Raw genomic sequence first — 24,595 nt, forward strand, 5'->3', positions numbered from 1 at the left:
GCTCAATGATGCTGATATTGTGCGAGTGTGTAATGTCACTGATCCTAATGTAATACTTTTATGTTACATCTCATCTGACCCTTGCATTATACATATTATTCTGGTATTACACCACCCTGATCCTGGTGCAGGACTTTGTCTGATTCTAAGATAGACACGATAAGCTGGAATAACTCAGCGGGACAGACAGCATCTCTGGAGAGAAGGAATGGGTGACGTTTCGGGTCGAGACCTTTCTTCATCTGAAGAAGGGTTTCGGCCCGAAACGTCACCCATTCCTTCTCTCCAGAGATGTTGCCTGTCCCGCTGAGTTACTCCAGCTTTTTGTGTCTACGGTTTAAACCAGCATCTGCAGTTCCTTCCTACACACTTTGTCTGATCCTGTTGTGACACACACTCAAAATCTGTTATACATTGATCCTGGTGTAACACTCCCTTTGATTCCACTTACAATTTTTCAGAACCCAATATTATTCCCACTAATCAGGGGTTTACACTCTATTACTTTCAGGCTGATTCTGGTGTGGAATTCAAAAGGATCCCAGTATAATATTTTGTCTGATTCTCAGGATAAACTCTAACTTTACTGCATTTACAGTCTCAGTAAATCTGGTGGCACATTAGCCTCTCTAACATTACACTGTCTGACCTGGTGTTCCTCTCTATCTAACACTGGGATGACACCCTTGCTCCCGTTGGTGTCACCCCATGTCTGGTCCTGGTGTTATTCTCTAGCTGACTGTGGTGTTACACGCTCACACTCCCTGGTGTTACACAATCTGACCCTGGCATCACTCTCACTCTCACTCTCACTGTGTGATTCCACTGATCACGAGTAGTCGGGCTCCTTGTCTGACCCGGCGGGGGGGAGTGGGGGTTGGATGTCACTGTCTCGTGTGGTGCTGTTCTATCTCCCTGACTGACCAGGTGGGTAGGGCAGGACGTCTCCCGGTCTGACCCGCTGGGTGGGTGGGGCAGCGTCTGTCTCCCTGTCTGACCCGCTGAACTGCTGGGTGGGTGGGGCAGGTTGTGTCTCCCTGTTAGTGGTAGTAGGAGACTCCATTGGGAGAGGTACGGACAGGGGTTTCTGCGGCAACAGGCGGGATTCGTGGTTGTTGTGCTGCCTCCCTGGTGCCAGGATCCAGGATGTCACGGACAGAGTGCAGAAAATCCTCAAGGGCGAAGGTGAACAGCCGGAGGTGGTAGTGCATGTCGGCACAAACGATGTCGGAAAGAAGGGGATGAATATTCTGCCGCGTGACTTTAGAGAGCTCAGAAAAATGCTGAAAAGCAGGACCTCCAGGGTGGTTATCTCCGGTTTGCTTCCAGTTCCTCGTGCTGGCGAGAGCAGGAACAGGGAGGTACAGGACTTGAATGTGTGGCTGAGGAGCTGGTGCAGGGGGCAGGGATTTAGATTCTTAGATTACTGGGATCTGTTTTGGGGTAAGGGGGAATTGTACAAAAGTGACCGATTGCACCTTAACAGGTGGGGGACCAGCATTCTTGCAGGCAGGTTTGCCACTGCTACACAGGTGGAAAGAGAGTAAAGGGATAGTTAATGACCCCAGAATTAACGGGAACGAAAGCTCACAAAGGGATAGGAGAGTATGGCCAAGTGTAATAGGGATCGATGTGAAGAGTGAGATGAGTAAGGAATTAAAATTATTGTATATGAATGCGTGAAGTATAAGAAGTAAAGTAGATGAGCTTGAGGCTCAGTTAGAGGTTGGTAGATATGACATTGTGGGGATTACAGAGACGTGGCTGCAGGAGGAGCGGGCCTGGGAACTTAATATTCAGGGTTATACATCCTATAGAAAGGACAGGCAGGTGGGCAGTCAATTATTAAAGAGGTAATAACGGTGCATTTGGATAGCAGTAAAAGGATAAGTCCAAGTCAGCATGGATTTATGAAAGGGAAATCATGCTTGACTAATCTTCTGGAATTTTGTGAGGATGTGACAAGTAGAATGGATGAAGGGGAGCCAGTGGATGTAGTAACATAGAAACATAGAAAATAGGTGCAGGAGTACGCCATTCGGCCCTTCGAGCCTGCATTGCCATTCAATATGATCATGGCTAATCATCCAACTCAGTATCCCGTACCTGCCTTCTCTCCATACCCCCTGATCCCTTTAGCCACAAGGGCCACATCTAACTCCCTCTTAAATATAGCCAATGAACTGGCATCAACTACCTTCTGTGGCAGAGAATTCCACAGATTCACCACTCTGTGTGAAAAAAAAGTTCTCATCTCGGTCCTAAAAGAATTCCCCCTTATCCTTAAACTGTGACCCCTTGTTCTGGACTTCCCCAACATCGGGAACAATCTTCCTGCATCTAGCCTGTCCAACCCCTTAAGAATTTTGTAAGTTTCTATAAGATCCCCCCTCAATCTTCTAAATTCCAGCGAGTAGAAGCCGAGTCTATCCAGTCTTTCTTCATATGAAAGTCCTGCCATCCCAGGAATCAATCTGGTGAACCTTCTCTGTATTCCCTCTATGGCAAGAATGTCTTTCCTCAGATTAGGAGACCAAAACTGTACGCAATACTCCAGGTGTGGTCTCACCAATGCCCTGTACAACTGCAGCAGAACCTCCCTGCTCCTATACTCAAATCCCCTCACTATGAATGCCAACATACCATTTGCTTTCTTCACTGCCTGCTGCACCTGCATGCCTACTTTCAATGACTGGTGTACCACGACACCCAGGTCTCGTTGCATCTCCCCTTCTCCTAATCGGCCACCATTCAGGTAATAGTCTGCTTTCCTGATCTTGCCACCAAAGTGGATAAACTCACATTTATCCACATTATACTGCATCTGCCATGCATTTGCCCACTCACCTAACCTATCCAAGTCACATTGCAGCCTCCTAGCATCCTCCTCACAGCTAACACTGCCCCCCAGCTTCGTGTCATCCGCAAACTTGGAGATGTTGCATTCAATTCCCTCGTCCAAATCATTAATATATATTGTAAATAGCTGGGGTCCCAGCATCGAGCCTTGCGGTACCCCACTAGTCACTGCCTGCCATTCTGAAAAGGACCCGTTTATTCCTACTCTTTGCTTCCTGTCTGCCAGCCAGTTCTCTATCCACATCAATACTGAACCCACAATACCGTGTGCTTTAAAGTTTGCATACTAATCTCTTATGTGGGACCTTGTCGAAAGCCTTCTGGAAGTCCAGATATAACACATCCACTGGTTCTCCCTTATCCACTCTACTAGTTACATCCTCGAAAAATTCTATAAGATTTGTCAGACATGATTTACCTTTCATATATCCATGCTGAATTTGTCCAATGATTTCACCACTTTCCAAATGTGCTGCTATCCCATCTTTAATAACTGACTCTAGTCTAGTGTATCTAGACTTTCAGAAAGCCTTTGATAAGGTCCCACATGGGAAATTTGTGAGTAAAATTAGAGCACATGGTATTGGGGGTAGGATGTTGACATGGATAGAAAATTGGTTGGCAGACAGGAAGCAAAGCGTGGGGATAAATGGGTCCCTTTCAGAATGGCAGGCAGTGGCAAGTGGAGTGCCGCAAGGCTCGGTGTTGGGGCCACAACTGTTCACTATATATATTAATGATTTGGAAGAGGTAAAGAAGCAACACTAGCAAGTTTGCGGATGACACAAAGCTGGGTGGCAGTGTGAACTGTGAAGAGGATGTTAGGAGGTTGCAGGGTGACCTGGACAGGTTGAGTGAGTGCGCAAATGCATGGCAGATGCAGTATAATATAGATAAATGTGAGGTTATCCACTTTGGCGGCAGAAACAAGGAGGCAGATTATTATCCCAATGGTGTTAGGTTAGGTAAGGGGAGGTGCAGCGAGACCTGGGTGTTCTTGTCACTGAAAGTTGGCGTGCAGGTACAGCAGGCAGTGAAGAAAGCTAATGGCATGTTGGCCTTCATAACGAGGGGATTTGAATATAGGAGCAAAGAGGTCCTTCTGCAGTTGTATAGGGCCCTGGTAAGACCACATCTGGAGTATTGTGTACAGTTTTGGTCTCCTAATTTGAGGAAGGACATCCTTGTAATTGAGGCAGTGCAGCACAGGTTCACGAGATTGATACCTGGGATGGCGGGACTGTCATATGAGGAAAAATTGAAAAGACTAGGCTTGTATTCACTGGAGTTTAGAAGGATGAGAGGGGATCTTATAGAAACATATAAAATTATAAAAGGACTGGACAAGCTAGATGCAAGAAAAATGTTCCCAACGTATTTATTCACAAAGTGCTGGAGTAACTCAGCAAGTCAGGCAGCATCTCGGGAGAGAAGGAATGGGTGATGTTTCGGGTCGAGACCCTTCTTCTTCTATCCATGTCTCGACCCGAAACGTCACCCATTCCTTCTCTCCCGAGATGCTGCCTGACCTGCTGAGTTACTCCAGCATTTTGTGAATAAATACCTTCGATTTGTACCAGCATCTGCAGTTATTTTCTTATACTACAAAAATATTCCCAATGTTGGGAGAGTCCAGAAACAGGGGCCGCAGTGTTAGAATAAAGGGGAGGCCATTTAAAACTGAGGTGAGAAGGAACTTTTTCACCCAGAGTTGTGAATTTGTGGAATTCTCTGCCGCAGAGGGCAGTGGAAGCCAAATCACTGGATGGATTAAAGAGTTAGGTAGAGCTCTAGGAGCTGGTGGAATCAAGAAATATGTGGAGAAGGCAGGCATGGGTTATTGATTGTGGACGATCAGCCATGATCACAATGAATGGCGGCGCTGGCTCGAAGGGCCGAACGGCCTCCTCCTGCACCTATTTTCTATGTTTATAAAAATACACAGCACAAAAAGTAAGGAAATTTGTGTTTGGTAGATTATTTCTTTGTTGTAACAATGCTTCTTGGCAATAAATCTTATACCGTTGGAAAGCCTGTTTATTTCCCTTTTAAATGGTGCCACATTTGTAAGGAACATGCATTTGTGGGATGAGCAGCAGAGCTGAGTATATGGGTTGCGCCCATGAAAAATTTGCCAAATCTTCTCTGCCAATGCCAAACAGCTTATTCTGCTGTTGCTATTGACTCTTGTTTTGAGCTTCTGGTACCCCCAGGTGCTGACAATCAGGTGCCTGATTGGCACCTGATTGGCAGCATCTGTGAGCATGGGCCCTGCTACAGTGGTCAGTAGGTGTCTGCTCCAAGAATCGGCATGCCACGTTTGACTGATCTGGATAGGGCCCGTGCGATAGGGCAACTTCAAGCTGATGTTCCGCAAAACCAAGTTGCGGCATTATTTGGAGTGAGCCCTAGTACCATCTCCAAAGTGAAGGCCAAGTTCCATATAACGGGGGATATCAGAGACAGGCTGCGAAGTGGGCATCCCAAGAAGACGACACCCGAAGAAGACCGTTTCCTCACTCTGTCAGCACTTAGGAACCGTAGGCTGTCTTCTACAGATTTGCAGTCAAGGTTTGCAGGACGATATGGCCGACGGCTCTCTGCCCAGACAATTCGGAACAGACTGCACGCAGCCGATCTCCGGTTTCATAGGGCTGCCAGGAGGCCTGCCATGACTGCCCTTCACCGACAGGCCCGTTTGCGCTGGTGTCGGCAACACGTGCACTGGAACCTGAACATGTGGAGGAATGTTATGTTCAGCGATGAGACCAGATTCTGCCTACGGCAGTTGGATCATAGGGTCAAAGTGTGGAGAAGACGCGGAGAACGCTATGCTGATTGCTGCACCGATAGAGTAACATCTTTTGGTGGAGGCAGTGTGATGGTGTGGGGCGGCATCTCCCTCACTGGAAAAACGAGGCTTGTCATCATTGGAGGCAATCTCAATGCAGAGATATCGAGATGAGATTCTGCAACCAGTGGCAATCCCATATCTCCACAGTCTGGGACTTAACTCTATCCTCCAAGATGACAATGCTCGCCCCCACAGAGCAGGGTTTCTCAGAGACTACCTCCAGAATTTGGGAGTGGAGAGGATGGAATGGCCTGCCAGCAGTCCTGACCTCAACCCCATTGAACACTTGTGGGATCAGCTTGGGCGTGCTGTTCGTGCCAGAGTGACCAACACAACCACGTTGGCTGACTTGCGACAAATGCTGGTTGAAGAATGGGATGCCATCCCACAAGTGTGTGACCAGGCTGGTGACCAGCATGAGGAGGAGGTGCCAGGCTGTTGTGCTGTGTATGGTTCTTCCACACGCTACTGAAGCTCCTGTTTATTAAATGAATAAATTGTTAAATTGCCAATATGTCTTGTTTCTTCAGACTTCAATCATCCAATCCACCAAACAACACCAAACAAGAGTCAATAGCAGAATAAGCTGTTTGGCATTGGCAGAGAAGATTTGGCAGATTTTTCATGGGCGCAACCCACATACTCAGCTCTGCTGCTCATCCCACAAATGCATGTTCCTTACAAATGTGGCACCATTTAAAAGGGAAATAAACAGGCTTTCCAACGGTGTAAGATTTATTGCCAAGAAGCATTGTTACAACAAAGAAATAATCTACCAAACACAAATGTCCTTACTTTTTGTGCTATGTTTATGTTTGAGCCAGTGGCTGGATGGGTGAGGCAGGGTGTGTCTTCCTGTCTGATTTAATGGGTGGGGCAGGGTCTGTCTCCCTGTCTGACCCAGTGGAGGGTGGGGTGGTGTCGTGTCTGTCTCCCTGTCTGACCCCGGATTTGTACAGCCAAACGCTGCATAGGGGTGTAATGGTGAGGCTCTGGTCAGACCACATTTGGAATACTGAGAGCAGTTTTGGGCCCTATATCGGAGGAAAGATGATGTGGTGGCATTGGAGGTTAATGATAATGATCCCGGGAATGAGTGGGTTAACATATGATGAGCGTTTGACAGCACTAGCCCTGTACTAGCTGGAGTTTAGAAGGATGAGGGGGGGACTTTATTGAAAATTATCGAATAGTGAAAGGCCTGGTTAGAGGTGATGTAGAGGAAGTTTCCATTAGTGGGAGAGTCTAGGACCAGAGGTCATTGCCTCTGAATAAAAGGACATTCCTTTAGGAAGGAGACGAGGAGGAATTTCCTTAAGGGTGGTGAATCTGTGGAATTCATTGCCACAGAAGTCTGCAGAGGTCAAGTCAATGTATATGTTAAGGCAGAGATAGATGCATTCTTGTATAGTACAGGTGGTAGGGGTTATGGGGAGAAGACAGGAGGAAGGGGTTGGGATGGAGGGAGAGATAGATCAGCCATGACTAGACTTGATGGGCTGAATGGCCTCATTCTGCTGCTGTCATCTGTGGCCATGTGATTGTGTCGCGGCTTCGCTCACAATCGACCATTGTTCAATCAGCTGATCCGAGACAATCGGGGCCTCGCGCCGCTGTTGCTGCCCGAGCCACTGCCTGTGCTTTAACGCACCCTCGCCCGCCCGCTGTCTGTCCGCGGCTGTGCCGGCGGCTCCTCCCTCCCCCTCCCTCCCCCCCCCCCTCCCCCCGCTGTTGCTGCGCCGCTCGACGCGTGCGCGGGCGCGCGGGGTCCTGAGCAGCGGCTGGCGCGGTGAGTGAGGCCATGGAGGAGGAGCGGCGGCGGCGGCCGCGGCCATCGGCCCAGTGACCCACCCACCCGCTCCGCTCAGCACAGCAGCAGCAGCGGCGATCGGCTGCCCGGCAACATGATGCCCGGGGAATCGCGCTCGCAGGCGGCCGACACCGGGCCCGGCTCCGGGGACTCGGGTTCCGGGTCGGGCCCCGGCCCCTGTGGGAACTGTCAGAGCTTGCAGCAGGTAGCGGGGCCGAGCGGCCGGCGGGCGGGCGGGTCAGCGGGCGGGGATTGGGCCGGGCAGAGGGCACAGAGCGGGGGCCGGGCGGGCGAACAGGCGGAGAGGTGCCGGGGCTGCTGTGGTGTGAACCCACATTCGCATCGCCCGCCCTTCATGTCAGGTAACAGCACAGCACGTTCATCAGTTCGATCCTGTGATCAGTCTGAACATTTGATCAGTCTGAAGAAGGGTTCCGCCTGTCCATCTCCCTCCACAGATGCTGCCTGACCCGCTGAGATCCTCCAGCAATTTGTGTTTTGCTCATCTGCAGTTCCTTGTGTCGCTGTGAGCTTCCGCTATCCGCCCACTCCAGCAGGTTGTTTTGGTTGATGGTGCGGCGTCTTACAACGTCTTCGCCCTGTGTACAAACATTTTATTTTCTACACGGGATAGACAATAGGTGCAGGAGGACGCCATTCGGCCCTTCGAGCCAGCATTCAATGTGATCATGGCTGATCATTCTCAATCAGTACCCCGTTCCTGCCTTCTCCCCATACCCACTAACTCCGCTATCTTTAAGAGCTCTATCTAGCTCTCTCTTGAATACGTTCAGAGACTTGGCCTCCCCTGCCTTCTGAGGCAGAGAATTCCACAGATTCACAACTCTGAGTGAAAAAGTTTTTCCTCATCTCTGTTCTAAATGACCTACCCCATATTCTTAAACTGTGGCCCCTAGTTCTGGGCTCCCCCATCATTTGGGAACATGTTTCCTGCCTCTAACGTGTCCAATCCCTTAATAATCTTGTATGTTTCAATAAGATCCCCTCTCAACATACAACAGTCCCGCCATTCCGGGAATTAACCTAGTGAACCTCCGCTGCACGCCCTCAATAGCAAGAATATCCTTCCTCAAATGTGGAGACCAAAACTGCGCACAGTACTCCAGGTACTGTCTCACTAGGGCCCTGTACAACTGCAGAAGGATCTCTTTGCTCTTATACTCAACTCCTCTTGTCATAAAGGCCATTCATGTCGAGTAGGTGACTCAGTGGACCAAGGAGGACGTGAATAGGCGACGTATCCTTTTGGGACCTTCAGACTAAAATCCCATAACGACCATGTCCTTCAGAGATTCTGCCTGGCCCACTGAATTGCTCCAGCACTTTGTGTTCTCTACAGTCCTGAACTACTATCTACCTCATTGGAGACCCTTGGATTATCTTTGATTGGACTTTACTGGCTTTATCTTGCATTAAACGTTATTCACATTATTCCCTTTATCACGTCTCTTTACACTGTCTTTCTGCTGACTAGTTAGCATGGAACACAAGCTGCATTTGCAGTTCCTTGTATGGCCAAGCATGCAGCCTGTTTCTACCAACATCATTAATTAGCCCTGCGTGATCAACGGATGTGAGGATACTACATTCTTATGGTCAGGTCTCATCCCCTAAATCTGGAGCTGCATTAGATTGATCTCTGCCGTAGATTAGTCCAGCATTGTTTTTGAAGGCTGTCTTTGCAACTGCTGTTGAGGTAGCCCTGTTATTTCCATGTATAACAACACAGAGGCAATTTTGACAGTGTAGCTTTTGTTGTTCTTGATCATTTCATGGTATATCAACCTTGCTTTTTTTTTTGCTAATTTATCAAAAGTTGTGCAGCTAACAATTTCCCAATTGTTAACTTCCCAGATTGCCCCAAGCTCTATTTAAAATATAAAAGATTCACCTGCTGCCAAGACCAAATGGAATCTACTCCACAAAGAACAACAGATGCTGGTTTACAAAAAAAAGATACAAAGTGCTGGAGTAACTTAGAGGGTCAGGCGGCAGCATCTCTGTAGAACATGCGGGGACTGTGCGGGTCGGTCGGGGACGAGCTGTCTGTCCGTGGGCGTGGGGAAGAGAGTGGAAGTTTTGTTGCCTCCATCACAGTGAGGGGGTGTTTGGAATCACTGTGATGGACGTTTGTGTTGGGGTTATGTGTCTTGTGTTCTTTTTTTGTATGACTGCTATGTAGTTTCGTTCGGTACCTCGGTACCGAATGACAAATAAAGCTCTGTTATACTGTTATACTGTTATGTATAGGTGATGTTTCATACTGATTGTAGTGGGGGGGGGGGGGGGGGACATAAGGCCTGGTAAGAGAGGTGACAAGGATCTCGACCCGAAACATCACCCATTCCTTCTATCCAGAGTTGCTGCCTGTCCATCATTTTGTGTCTGTCTATCTTAAGTGAAAGGTGGGTACTGGTAGGGGGGGATCGATCAGCAGATTGTTGGACAAAGGCCACAGATGGTAAGATAAGGAGAAGAGGGTTGAAATGTGAATCCTGAGGAAGGGATATAGGTGGAAGGAGAGCACGATTGTGGGAGAAATGAGTGTGCATCCAAGTGAGACTCGGGGAAGAGGGGGAGGGGAGGCAGTCGCGTTGTTGGTTAGTTACTTAACATTGGAGATTGTAGTATTTATACTGTTGAGTTGTATGCAACCCAAGACGAATATGACATACCGTTCTTCCAGTTTGCATGTGGCCTCACTCTGGTAATGGAGGAGACACAGGGCAGAAAGGTTGTTATGGGAAGGGGAGGTTTTTTTTAAATTTTACTTGAGTACCAGCGGCCTCCCTCATGGGTTTGTTGCATTTGCTGACATGTCTCGTATTGGTCTGTTGGTCTAAAGTTCGTTCTTTGGCATAGTTAGTGTTTTTTGGTTTTTTTTTACTGTTAATTTCTCTATGGCTGGGGTGAGAGGGTCTGTCCCAGGATGAAAAGCTGATGTTTAACAAGTGGCTAAAGTTCTGAAGGGTCTCGACCCGAAACGTCACCCATTCCTTCTCTCCCGGGATGCTGCCTGACCTGCTGAGTTACTCCAGCATTTTGTGAATAAATACCTTCAATTTGTACCAGAATCTGCAGTTATTTTCTTATATATTATTTAACAAGTGGCTGATATATTGGGCCAACAGAAGGATCAGTCCATAGGAGAGATTCCATCAGTGCAGAGGCACGAGATCGTGATTTAGTTTATGCCATTCATCCATAGAAATAAAAAGTACAAACAAACCAAAACCTTTAAGTAAAGTTGTATTTTTGGATGAATTTAACTATTAAAGTATCAAAACCTTCAGTCAAGCCTGTAGCTCCTGGCAGTTTGACATTTCATCTAAGGCATGGTTTTATGGCTGCATTAAAATCCTGATATCAAGATGACTTTCATTGCAGTAAATCTGAACAATTGTGCAAAATGGTGGTTAGGCTGCACTAGGGATATTGTGCGTGTTCTGGATACCACTCTAAAGGAAGGATGTGCAGAAAAAGACGGGGCAGAAAAGGTTCACGAGGGTGGTGCCTGAACTGGAGAGCCTGACTTATTCGGAGAGATGGGACATGTTGGGATTGTTTTCCCTGCAGTGAAAGAAGCTGATGGGGTAATCTTAAAAGAGGTTTATAAATTTATAAGGGGAACAGTTTGGCTAGTCCGTTTATTTTCCCCACCGTAGGGGAATCGAAAACAAGAGGGCGTAGGTTTAAAGTGGGAGAGGAAAGAATAAAAGGAGACAGAAGGGGCAGGTTTTACAGAGTGTGGGTATATGGAACGAACTGCCAGTGGAGGTGGTAGACACAAGCCAGTTATCCAATTAAAAAAACCCATTTCAACAGGTACATGGATAGGGAAATATTTGAAGAGATAATAGGCCAAATTTAAGCAACTGTTCAGTTTAGTTTATTGTCACATGTAACGAGGTACAGTGAAACATTTTTGTGTGCTAACTGGTCAGCGGAAAGATAATACATGATTACAATTGATCCATTTACAGTGTAATGGGATTAGCTTAATAGGAATCTTGGGCAGTATGGGTGTTAAGACCGATGGGCCTGTTTCAATACCGTATAACTTGGACTATGAACTGAAATCATTAGAATGAGAGCCAAGGTTATGGAAAAGTATCAAAAACATTTTCCACTTTCTCCACCATTTAGTTGGCATTTTCTCCACCAGCTAGTTGGTATAAATAGGGTTTTTGTTTCTGAGAATGCAATTCTATAGTTGTAAGAACTCTGAATCAAAAATAGAAGCTACATCGTCTATTTTACTTCATGTTTCAAGTATCTGCAACGTTTTATTTCTAAATTACTTTCACTATTTTTTTTCAATTCTGTATATGGACATTGATTGTTAGTAAGCAGGGAGTAAGTTATCGAGCGTCTTGTACTTCCAACAGAGCTGACTGGATTGCACTGCTGATCTCTGGTGCATTTTCAGGAAGAGGAAAGATAAGTTTGGTTGAAGGGCTAGAGTTATCCCAATGTTTAAAATCTGATAGTCCCGTGAGAATGAGCTGCAGGAACAGTTTAAGAAATAACAATTAAGTAGTAACAATTACAGCATTTATCTGGGAGAAAGTCAGTTCGAGGGAAATATATAGGGGAATGGAAGTGATGGGAATGGTCCAAAATCCAGTATAAACTCAATGGCTGAATAATTTTAAAGCATGGATGTTATTGTGAATGGATTTTAGATAAAATATCAACAATGTCAGTTAGAAAACAGGGCATTTTGAGGAAAATTAGAGTTTAGTATGTTTTGACCTTGTTTACTTTCATGTGCCTGATCTTAAAGTATGAACATAATAAACCATTTCTGTATTTTCTGCATTTTGATCTATAGCTTTTGTTCTCTTACAGAATTTAAATGAATACGTAACTGCATTTATTGCACTGAAACAAAAAATTATTGATACAGAGTAAGTATATGAACTAACGGCTCAGATGATACTAAGATAGGTGGAGTAGTTGATAGTGAGGTAGATTTTCAAAGCCTGCAGAGAGACTTGGGCCTTTTGGAAGGGTGGGCTGAAAGATGGCAGATGGAGTTTAATGCTGATAAGTGTGAGGTGCTGCATTTTGGTAGGACAAATCAAAATAGGACGTACAGGGTAAATGGTAGGGAATTGAGGAATGCAGTGGAACAGAGGGATCTGGGAATAACTGTGCATTGTTCCCTGAAGGTGGAATCTCATGTGGATAGGGTGGTGAAGAAGGCGTTTGGTATGCTTGCCTTTATAAATCAGAGCATCGAGTATAGAAGTTGGGATGTAATGTTGAAATTGTACAGGGCATTGGTGAGGCCGAATCTGGAGTATGGTGTGCAGTTCTGGTCGCCAAATTATAGGAAGGATGTCGACAAAATGGAGAGGGTACAGAGGAGATTTACTAGAATGTTGCCTGGGTTTCAGCACTTAGGCTACAGAGAGAGGTTGAACAGGTTGGGTCTTTATTCTTTGGAGCGTAGAAGGTTGAGGGGGGACTTGATAGAGGTTTTTAAAATGTTGAGAGGGACGGACAGAGTTGACGTGGGTAGGCTTTTCCCTTTGAGAGTGGGGAAGATTCCAACAAGGGGACATAGCTTCAGAATTGAGGGACAAAGGTTTAGGGGTAACATGAGGGGGAACTTCTTTACTCAGAGGGTTGTGGCTGTATGGAATGGGCTTCCGGTGGAAGTGGTGGAGGCTGGCTCGATTTTATTATTTAAGAGTAAATTGGATAGGTATATGGATAGGAGGGGATTGGAGGGTTATGGTCTGAGTGCAGGTAGATGAGACTAGGTCAGGGAGAATGGTCGGCGTGGACTGGTAGGGCCAGACAGGCCTGTTTCCATGCTGTAGTTGTTATATGTTATATGTTATTATCAAATATTTCATTATTTTCATATCAAGAAAGAATATTTTAAAAGCCTCAATTATTTCCATTTCTACTTCTGCAATTGAGAATTGAAAGCTGCATCTTCAGTCTTCTGGCAGCTGTTCACTGATATATTTATGATATTGATGTACTTAAAATCTTATTTGCAATAGCACTGCGACTGCATGACTTCATCTCTACAACGCTGCCTAATTGCCTTCCACAGTAATCCACATCTTCCCCTTTGTTACCTTGTGCACTTGAGGCATTCTACTGGCTATTGATCACCTTTATCATCCATCCTACATAAACCTCAGCTCATTCAAAGCTCTGCGTGTATCTCATAGGTTGCAAAAAACATCCCATCAGTTTTAAAATTCTCACCTTTTAAATTCCTTCATAATCTTTTCATATTTATTTTTATTATTTTTTTTCAGATACAGCGCGGAAACAGGCCTTTTCGGCCCACCAAGTCCGCACCGCCCAGTGATCCCCGCACACTAACACTATCCTACACACACTGGGGACAATTTTTACATATACCCAGTCAATTAACCTACATACCTGTACGACTTTGGAGTGTGGGAAGAAACCAAAGATCTCGGAGAAAACCCACGCAGGTCACGGGGAGAACGTACAAACTCCTTACAGTACAGCACCCGTAGTCAGGATCGAACCTGAGTCCCCGGCGCTGCATTCGCTGTAAAGCAGCAACTCTACCGCTGCGCTACCGTGCCGCCACACACTATCTTGTCCCACACTATCTTCTAGACACACACACTTTTGAGAATTCTATCATTGTCCGATTCTGAATAGGTATGATGCAAATCAACTCTCATATTGAATGTTTCCTTTGAACGTACCTGTTTACCTCACAGTGGCGCAGCGTACAGTTGCTACGTTTCAGTGCCAGAGACTTGGGTTTGATCCTGTTTACAGGTGCTGTCTGTACAAGAGTTTGTACATTTTCCTGTGACCACGTGGGTGCTCTGGTATCCTCCTGCATTCCAAAGATGATCCTAAAAATGTTTGTAGGTTAATTGGCTTCAGTAAATAGTCCCTGGTGTGTAGGATAGAACCAGTGATCATTAGTTGGCACAGACTCGGTGGGCCAAAGGGCCTGTTTCAAGCTGTATCTCTAAAACTAAGAAAATGTGGTAATACCCCACTGAAACACCTTGAAACATTTTACTTTGTAAATGGCGCTGTCTCATATGCAAATTTTTCAGGTTTGTTTTGTGCAAATACGAAAATTTCTCTAACATGAAATATTTTTCTCTTTCCAGCCATGTTCTCACAGAATATCAGAAAAAATGTGACGATATCCTTTGTACATGCAGAAAAGGAGTAGTCAATTATTGCACTTTAATTTCAGAAATGGGAAAGTTGTCAGTTTCCTTCAGTAGGTTCTATTTTCTTAAAGGGACTTGCTTTATGAAATTCCCAATTTGCTGTTTGATTGTCCCAACTGTTGTAAGGGCACAACCTGCTCCACCAAACGGATCTAATGTAGCTTTTGAATTCTGATCTAGAAATGAGTTCCAATGCTTGTTTGCATGTTTTAAATGGTTTTAATAACATTCATTGCTCCTTTTAATGATTTACTTTTTATGCTTAAATACATGAATTGGGAAATAGCATTGATACTTCTGATTCAGAAAACTGGATTCAAATCTTACTGAGTTAATGTTTTGCACAAATTCTGCGCTGATATTCAAGTACAGTCCAGAGGGCATCACATCGACAACTGACAAGAACCTGAGAGTTTTCCAAGAAGTTTTGAGAAAAGCTTTCGTACTGCAGATGCACACTTTTCGAAATCAGGGCACTTATACCAATTGGAATCATTGCCTTCTAGCCTGAAATGCTATAGTTTGATGCACATATGCAGGTCCTAGTTTGGTACAAATGAAGTTCTTGTCCACAGACAAAAAGCTGGAGTAATTCAGCGTGTTTGGCAGCACCTCTGGTGAAAAGGAATAGGTGATTTTTCGGCTCTAGACCCTTCTTCAGACTGAGAGTCAGGACTCTCAGCCTGAAGAAAGGTCTTGACCCGAAACGTCACCGATTCCTTTTCTCCAGAGGTGCTGCCAGACCTGCTGAGTTACTCAAGCTTTTTGTGTCTATCTTCGGTTTAAACCAGCATTGCAGTTCCTCCCTACACAAAGTTCTTTCAAACTTTTTTTGCAATTATTGTTAATTTGCTGAACACTAAAAATGCAGATTAAGTTCATCAGCTGGTAAACATTTACCATTGCCAACAAATATATATTTAAATATCATAAACTCTAGGTGTGCATAAATACTAGCTGAATTTACAAAGCTGTTTGAGATAAGGCAACTTCATGCAGTCGTCAAGGTAGTTTGGCATTGTTTCATCTTGTTTTTTTTAGCAAAGAATGAATTAGAATTATATCATACCATAATCTTTGCTAAGTACCTTTTTGTCAGTTTATAGTGAAGTGGGGGGGGAGGTTATGTAATTTTGTTATTTAAGTATTGATTGAATTTCTTTTAAAAGGGCAGAAAATCAATATACCTGGAATCTTTGAACGCAGCACACATTCTTTCAAAGATAATATCGCTGAAAGTATAGCTGTTGGAATATCACATTTCCACAATGAAAATGTGAATGACTTAAACAACCAGAAATTTATGTTAGCTTGAGAATCATTTTTGTTTAGAAGGATATGGGATAGTTCAAGCAGAAAAAGGGATGGAAGCAGATTTAAGAGTAGTTTCCAAAAAGAAAGTTATAATTAGGATAAGGTTGTGTTTTTGTTTTGGAGAAACAAATATAAATGAATGCCTTTCAGGGGACCAAGTATCAGCTTCATATGTTCTAGCATTTTGTGAAGTGTCAGTACCTCAAGTTTCAACAAGTGAGGCTGAAAATGTGTTTAAATAGTGCATTTTTGTCAATGTTTATGGTTTGGAATTTTTTTGTAATTGATTTTACATTGTGTTCTTTACAGTAAAGTTTGCATAAACGGTGCCAAAGAACAACGAGGATATTTCGCATTGTATTAAAAATCACCTCAGTGTTCGTACTGTATTTAAAAAATAATTTAAAGTATGGCACAGAGTAAATCTACTGAATTAATCTTGTGATATTCAAACAACTAAAATAAAGTGTTGGTGGGTCAACTATAAATATTGTACATGCTTTGATATTTAGTAATTTAGTTTCTCATTCTTTTGCGTAAGTAAAAGATCTGTCTGAGATTTTCTTAACAGATTATTACAGCTCCAGAAAACTGAACGGTAAGGAATGTTTCCATTTTTTTGCAATACAATTGCATTATACAATTATCTCAGAACTGAGGATTTTTAGCACTAAAGTTATTTATTTATTGTTATTTATTGCCATTAATATTCTTTGTGGGTTCCTATTTTTATTTCTTTTCATACAAACATACCCTGGCCGGATTGTCAAAAGAGGAAAGGTTTTACTGGCTTGGCTTGCACCCACTGATGTTGAGAAGAGTGGGAGAGGATGTCACTCATTTTTTTTATCAGAGTATCACTCATCTCAAGTTGTCCCCAAGGAAGGTGGTGACAACTGACTGGTTTGCCAACCCATTTAAATGAACACTTTTTTATCGGAGTCAACACGGGGTTGATTTGAAGTAACTTAAAAGACTAGAGAACATTCCACTTAAAGAAGTACAGTGATTCTTGCCTTGATGAGATTTCACCGAAAGTAATTTGTGCATTTTAAATCTCTACCTTTTTAAAAGTTCATTGGCTGCATAGGCAGTACAATAAAAATGAATGACGCTGTATGCTGAGGTTCTAGGTTTGCTCTATAAGGAGAGGTTAACTAAACTTGGCCCATATTTTCTAAAGTTTTGAAGAATGAAAGGAAATCTCATTGAAAGGTACAAAGTTCTTCCATTGCACAATGGATTGAATGCTTGGAGGGTGTTTTGGCTGTCTAAAGGATCTAGGATTAGGGTCATGGTCTCAGAATAAGGAATAGGCCATTTAAAACTATGATCAGGAGAAATTTCTTCACTCAGACTTGAACCTTTGGAGACAAATGAGGTCTTAGCACTGATTTTATTCAGAATGGAATCAATAGATTTCTGGATATTAAGGACAGCAAAGGGAGTTGTGGCTACTTCAGGAAAGTAATGTTACAGTGGATCAGCCATGTTCTTGACAAATGCTGGGACAGGTTTGATATTTTTTATTACTGTTGTTTCTCTTTTCTGAAGTTCATTTCTCTCTGGAGGTTAGTTCTCGATGTGCCAGTTAGCTTCAGTAACATCCACAGGGAACGTTTATTATAATGTAAGTTTCAGTATCTTAAGTACAGGGTGCACTAGAGCCGAAACTAGTTCTATCCACATCTAATATGCACTTTCAGTAAGAGACAAGATAGTAATCAAACAAGATGAGGGATAATAATTTTCTCGCTTGTAGGCACTAAAGTGGAAATAAAATAAATAAAATAATTTAAATTAAACCATTAAGCCATTGTGATTACTTTTTAGAAAGAAAACACAAACTTTAAGATTTTTTTGGCAGAAAAGTCCACATTCGCATCCTTTTTTGGCAGAAAAGTCCAAGATCCACATCCTTTTTTTTCGTCTTCTGAGATGACTTTTAAGCAAATAGTTATGACCAAATCTTGCTAAGATTCTAAGTATATTTTTGTCTTTTTGCTTGCGGTGTGTTTGAATCCCATTTTGCATTGTCCCATTTCTCTTTTTTTCCCTTATGCAGAGATCGGGAAACACTCCGAGATCAACTGGATGAGTCGTTACAAAGATGTGTACCTCTGGAAAAATGCACGGAAGAAATGGATGCAATGCGGGTAGAACTGGAAGAAAAGAGGGTAATATGATTTAGGATAAAATTGTTATTGGACATCAAATTAGAAACGTGCTCTTTTGGTTTTTGATTAATATATCTAATTAAATCTGAAATATTTGAATGTTGTAAATTTAACAAAATGAATGTCTTGGGATAATGCCAAAATCTTACTTTAAAATAAAAGCACATCATGATCAAATATTAAAGAGTATTAACAACAACAAAAAAGACTTCCACCACCACCACCACCCTTCCCATTTCTGTTTCTAATAAATAGTTTTGTTCATTTTCAGAGTTCCATCAAGATGTATCAGCAGACACATTTAGAATTCAGCAAATTGGAACAAGAGCAGATAAAAAATGATGCGCTGTGAGTAGTTTTCTTAATTGGCTCTCCATAATTTATTTTGATATATTTTAGTTCTCTTACCTTTTATGTTTTCAACACTATTTTGTATTTCAGGAATAAGAAATTGGAAATGCGGATAAAAAAACTGGAAGGTAATTACTTTCAGAAGTTACTGTCAAAGTTTTGCAGGAATCTGTTATAAGTATACACACGGAATTCTATCATTGGTAAATGTCCATCCAGTCTTTGGTAAAAAGAAAGAAATGTATACAGTGGAATCCAATATACAACATTGTATTTATCACATTAAAGCAGATCCTACAGTATGAACTAAACCTTTCCCCCACTCCTTTAATCTACAGCAAGTGAAGATGTGAGAAATATTGGTAGCGCAAGCAGAAAATATTCAATGAAGAATCCGAGGTTTCAAATTAATCTAATCTAAGTGGATAAATTTCATTTTGATAAAAAGATATTGTGTTTCTGTTCAATTAAATAGAACAGTCAAGTATGACCAGAAGCATTCCTACAATTTGTCACATGTGAATAATTTGATTGTCTTGTTTGACTGCCCTGTGAATTAATTGCCACAATTTTTTTGGTTTAAAAAAAAAATCCATTCTAATGAAGAAACGACGACTAAACAAAATGGAGAAATAAAGCAGTTGAAAAAGGAGAAGACAAAGTTGGAAAGAAATTTAAAGAAAACTCAGGTAAACATAAAATATAATTTCAATTCCTCCAAACATCAAACTTTTTCAGGTTAAACTTCACTTGCTAAGCTTTTGCACACTTACCAAACATATCTCTAACCTGCTGCAGGATCATGATATACTCTTCAAACATGTTTCTGGAATTTGTCTGTACAAATGGGTTGTAGGATTTGCCTACATTTGAGAGTAAATGTGCCAACTCATCTGCCAGGTTAGACTTTGTGCAATCTGATGCTGTTTCCCTGCAGAGTCTAAACAACATAAGGTCATTGACACCCGACCCACTGGCATGCCTGGATCGCCCTTGATAACGGGGAACGTTTATGATTGTTAAGTGGGATTTAAAAACCAGACCTACCATAGGTTGAATGACCTGCGAAGGGATCTGCAAGCCAAAGGCCATTCAAGCCTGGAGAGGAATCCATCTCACTAACCCGCCCAAAGAATTTCCAAAAATAAAAGCAGCCAAAGGAACCTTGCATTTCAAGAACTTCTGTTTTAATCAATCACAAAGATGTGCTCACGGACACGGTGACTTGAGACTGACTAGATGAAGATATTTGGTAGTTAAGGAGCTACAATAAAACTCTAGTAATCTGACACGTTCACAACCTTACTGTATATAATAGTTTATGCACACAACAGCAAAAAGCAAAATCATAGTGTAGAGCTGTGGTGTATGATTTAATTTATCTGGCAGATGCTGGGAGATATTACACAAGGATGATAGGATGCCACAGCAATACATTTTTCCACCTTTACGTGAAATCTTTGTCATGAAGGTTTGTGCATTTTTTTGAGAATGATAATGTTTTTCAAAATCAACAGGAAAAACTGCTAGTTCGACAGAAGAATGGTGTAAAAGGTAAAACCACAATATATATTCTTAAATACATTTTCACCAATTTGGCATGTAAAAGCTTTTTCATATGGTATGTAGGTAAATTGGCTGGGTAAATGTAAAAATTGTACCTAGTGGGTGTAGGATAGTGTTAATTTACGGGGATCGCTGGGCGGCGCGGACTTGGTGGGTCGAAAAGGCCTGTTTCCGCGCTGTATATATATGATATGATATGTCTGCAATATGTTTTGCAGTTTTGAAAGATGCAGATTCAGAGAATCTCAGGCAGGAAGTACCAAGAATAGACAAAAGTAAGTAATTCAGTATTCACATAGACTTCACATTATTCATGGTTTGATTTTTAAATGGTTTTAATTATGATTAACATAAGTCACTATGGAAACAATTTGTATATTTGCTCATTAGTTAATAAGAATATATATTGTCATTGGGCTGTGAATAGCCAAATGTAAATACCAATTTCATATTTAATTGACAAGATGTGTGTATGCTGATTGTAAATACAGTTTATTTTAATAATACTAGCTTTGAAATGTTTCAATGATGTGCTAAGATGTGTGTAATTTACATTTGTTGAACTTTGGAGTGAATAATTGCATAATATTTGACATTGAGCCTAAATGACACAATACATGAGAAATTGTTTATAAAATCTCAACATAAACTGAGACACACAAGATTGCAAATACTCTAATCTGGAGCAAAAAAACAAACTGCTGGAGGAACTCTGGTGGAACATAAATTGTATTGGTGATCTCAAAAGTTCAAGTTATTTATTTGTGTACGATATTCACTAAGTCTTTTGCTTAAAAAAATAAAATGGACACTATTTAAATGGTCGTGCTAATTCCTTTTTTTTCTGCTCAAGACCCCTGTTCTCCAAGAGCATATTGAAATTTGAGGTATGCATTACTGTGATATTCGAACCATTATTTTAAAAGGTGAAAGACGGCCTACGTACCTGATCTTTCAACATGTGCTCTTGAGAGGAAAGGATTCATATAGGGAACGTGGCATCAAATAATTCTATTGTTTAATTAGCAAAGCTGAAATAGCGGAAGGGTGCATTAACTGCTTTTTGTATCAACAGATAAAGTGAAACTGTTACTTGATGAAATATGGATGTGCATTGAAAGGTCCAGTGTACAAGAGAAGCCAAGCATGGAAGCCATGTACAGTCCAGGTGTGCACAATTGTTTCATCCTTTCATTTGGTTATCAGCATTCCTTCTGTTCATCGTTAGAAATTGTGATTATGATGGTTGGTTGAGAGTGATAAGCTTGTTTTATTTAATACTAGCGAAGAGGGCCCGTTGGGCCCATTCCCACCCCCCCCCCCCCCCCATTCTCTCCTCCCCCAACCCCAATCTTACTCTCCCCACACCCCCCCTTTCCCCACGACCTCCCCTTTTCCCAGTACCCCTATTTCCCCCACCACCAAGCCCCCTCCGGACGACCAGTGTTGTCCCCCTCCCCAGTCTCAGACCCCGCCACCATTCTCTCTCCCCCAGACACACTCTTAAGGTCCGGGGGGGGGGGGGGGGGGATAGCGGGGAGGTTTGGGAGAGAGGAGAGAAGCAAGAGGAGAGGGGAGCCCATATGCACAGACGCACCACGCTGAAAGCCTTCAATAAATCAGTAGGAGGGGGGTTTTGCGAGCTCTTCTCACATTGGCATTTTGACGTCACACGCTGAAGGCCATGGAAAAAACGGTTGGCTTTAATTTTTTTTTTTTACTAAAACCTCTGTAACTTAAAAAATACACAACCGAATCAAATAAAAATATCATTTTCCAGCAGCGTTCAGCGTCGTGATTAAGGCGGTGCAAACATTGTGGCACTACGGTTCACCGTTTTGCCGAAATCACTGTTACAAACCTGTTACAAACATATATACTCTTCTGAGTTTTAGTATATTAGATGTTCGATTTGAAAAGCAATAACATTTTATTCAATGCATTGTAGATACAAAACCAAAATCATGGAAGAAATGCAAAGTTCTTAACAGAAATGGAATTAACCCACGTCACAGCAGTCCATCGAAAAAAGAGCCAACATCTTCATCATTGCAAAGGCTGAAATGTGACCAGGAAAATAATAATCAAAGTGAACTTGATAAGTGTCTGATTGATGAAGGACTGAAAAGCAATGGTGACAGCACTTTCTGTGATGAGAAAACTGTAGAAGTGATGAGACATCAAGATCCTGTTGACAGTTCAAGTACTGATACTGATGGTGACAATGGAAATGATGCTGAGCAAGATGCTTTAAGTCTACAGCTGCAAGAAATTCTTTTTTGGACACAACCTCTTCCACCTCAATTGTCTCCATTGCCATACTCGTCATCTTCTGGAAAGGCAAGTGTAAACAAATGTGTGTTATTAGAGAACAATTTTATACATTTTATCAAATAATTCCAATAGCTGTAACCTATAATTTGTTAGATCAATGGGGTCATGGTCATGCAGCAGAGAAGCAAGCCCTTCGGCCTAACTTGACTGTGCTTACTAAGACGAATCTCTAAGCTTGTTTCATTTGGCCCATGTCCCTCTTATTGTTTCCTGTCCATATATCTGCAAATAACTTTTGAATGCTATTGTACCTTTCTCAACTACTTCCTTTGTCAGATCCAAATACCCACAATCCTTTGTGTAGAAAAAAAGTTGTCCCTCAGGTTTCCCTCACCTTAAACCTATGCTTTCTATTTTCTAATTTCCCTTACCCTGGGGAAAAAAATCTGCACTTTCACTGTATGCCCTTCATGAGTTTATAGACCTCTCTAAAGTTTCTCCTCAGTCTTCTCTGCTACAAGGAATAAAGTCCTAACCTGCCCAACTCAAGCCCTCCAGTTCTGGCAACATACTCGTAAATCATTTCTGTAATGTCTAAAGCTTAATCGCATCAAATACTTTAAGTACCACCTTGTCACTGCCTTGTCCAACTGTAACAAAAAAGTCCCAACTTCTATAATCAATTCCCTGAATGATACAGACAACTGTTGCAAAAGCCACCTTCACCATCCTATTCACCTGCAATGCCACATTCAGGGGACTATGTTGTTGTATTCCTAGATTCCTCTACTCTTTAACGCTCCACCAGGAATCTGCCATTCATTGAGGTCCTGTCCTAATTTGACTTCCCTAAATGGATTTATCTAAATTGAACTCCATTAGCTTTTTGTCAACCCATTTGCTCAGCTGATCAAGATCTCGCTGTGAGGTAGTATAGAAAATTGCAGCTCAGTTTGTTCTCTGCAGTAATTAGGCAGCACGTGATTCTGTGCATAAATGTATTATCCTAACACTTTGGAAATCCCCCTGGATCAGACCCTATGGTTTTTGGTGGGGACATGTCCACCAGTTGGCCGATATCCTGCAACAGTCACAGGGGTTATGGCTTTGATAGTAAATGATGGAGATGATAAAATTGAGTTAAAATAGTTTTACCATATAAATGCTTCTGCAGTAGAATAAGGAAAAAAAAATCTACAGAACAATTCTTCAGCCTGACCCAACCCAGAAAATCTGACCCGCTGAGTTACTCCAGCATTTTGTGTCTATCCAAGATAAAGTGTCGGGGAGTTGTGAGAGAAAGAGGAGGGCAAATGTAAAAACTTATTACAGATGTAAAACATTGTGAAATGAGAAAAAAAATATTCGTCTGATGACCAACAGTCTTAAAAAAAAAAAAGGACACAAAGTGCTGGAGTAACTCAGTGGGCCAGGAAGCATCTCTGAAGAACAGAGAGGTGACTCTTCTGGGTTGTATCGTATTATACCATGCTGTTGCCATGTTTTCCTTTATACCATGCTGTTGCCATGTTTTGCATATAACAAGTTGTTGCCATGTTTTGCATTATACCAAGCTGTTGCCATGTTTCACGTTATTCCAAGCTGTTGCCATATTTCCATTCTTGTGCACGAGACTATCTCTGAATTTGACTGCACACCGTTCAATTAAGCAAAGGAGATTGATTCCCACTTTTAGAGCCCATATGTGCTAATTGGGGGGAAGAATTATTGATTGGTTTATTTTCTCAGTGTCACCTTTACTGATATGAACTCCCCATGTACGCACTCTGGCATAATTAGTAAATCAGATGGGCAGAATTTCCCATCTTTAGAACTCAAAATAAGTGGTAATCTTTTCACAATGGACCAGTGTAGATACAATGTTTGTATGCCTGATCATGCTTGGGAGTTCTCCAAGATTCACAAGAGGCAATCACCTTGTGTGTATTGTCAGCATGACTGAAGAATGTAAATTAATGGCATTTAATGTTTTGCTGATTGATGTGTGGAAGTTTTGCAGAGTAAAGCTAAATGATATTCACAAATAACTTTAGCCCAAGAACATTTCAAGTAAAAAGTGAGATCCGAAAGGAATTAAAATTCATTTGGTGTAATTTGGTAAAGGTGTAATTTGAATAGTGTAGGGGAATAATTTCTGGTGCTGCTTTTA

The 24,595-nt window shown here is 42.3% G+C and overlaps 1 protein-coding gene across 1 annotated transcript in view; it reads left to right on the top strand.

The window, feature by feature from the left end:
* The first annotated feature begins 7,504 nt into the window (after positions 1 to 7,504).
* The window catches only part of ice1 (KIAA0947-like (H. sapiens)), a 47,535-nt gene continuing 30,444 nt past the window's right edge, over positions 7,505 to 24,595 (top strand). The window contains exons 1-12 of the mRNA XM_078420152.1: positions 7,505 to 7,728; positions 12,396 to 12,454; positions 14,678 to 14,712; positions 16,637 to 16,655; positions 18,123 to 18,234; positions 18,506 to 18,582; positions 18,676 to 18,713; positions 19,192 to 19,274; positions 20,103 to 20,139; positions 20,370 to 20,426; positions 21,227 to 21,319; positions 22,100 to 22,491. Of these exons, the coding sequence (XP_078276278.1) occupies positions 7,618 to 7,728; positions 12,396 to 12,454; positions 14,678 to 14,712; positions 16,637 to 16,655; positions 18,123 to 18,234; positions 18,506 to 18,582; positions 18,676 to 18,713; positions 19,192 to 19,274; positions 20,103 to 20,139; positions 20,370 to 20,426; positions 21,227 to 21,319; positions 22,100 to 22,491 (1,113 nt within the window). The 5' untranslated portion in view covers positions 7,505 to 7,617. The remainder of the gene's footprint in view (positions 7,729 to 12,395; positions 12,455 to 14,677; positions 14,713 to 16,636; positions 16,656 to 18,122; positions 18,235 to 18,505; positions 18,583 to 18,675; positions 18,714 to 19,191; positions 19,275 to 20,102; positions 20,140 to 20,369; positions 20,427 to 21,226; positions 21,320 to 22,099; positions 22,492 to 24,595) is intronic.

Source organism: Rhinoraja longicauda, chromosome 2 (assembly GCF_053455715.1).
Source record: "Rhinoraja longicauda isolate Sanriku21f chromosome 2, sRhiLon1.1, whole genome shotgun sequence".
NCBI classification, from domain to species: Eukaryota; Metazoa; Chordata; class Chondrichthyes; order Rajiformes; family Arhynchobatidae; genus Rhinoraja; species Rhinoraja longicauda.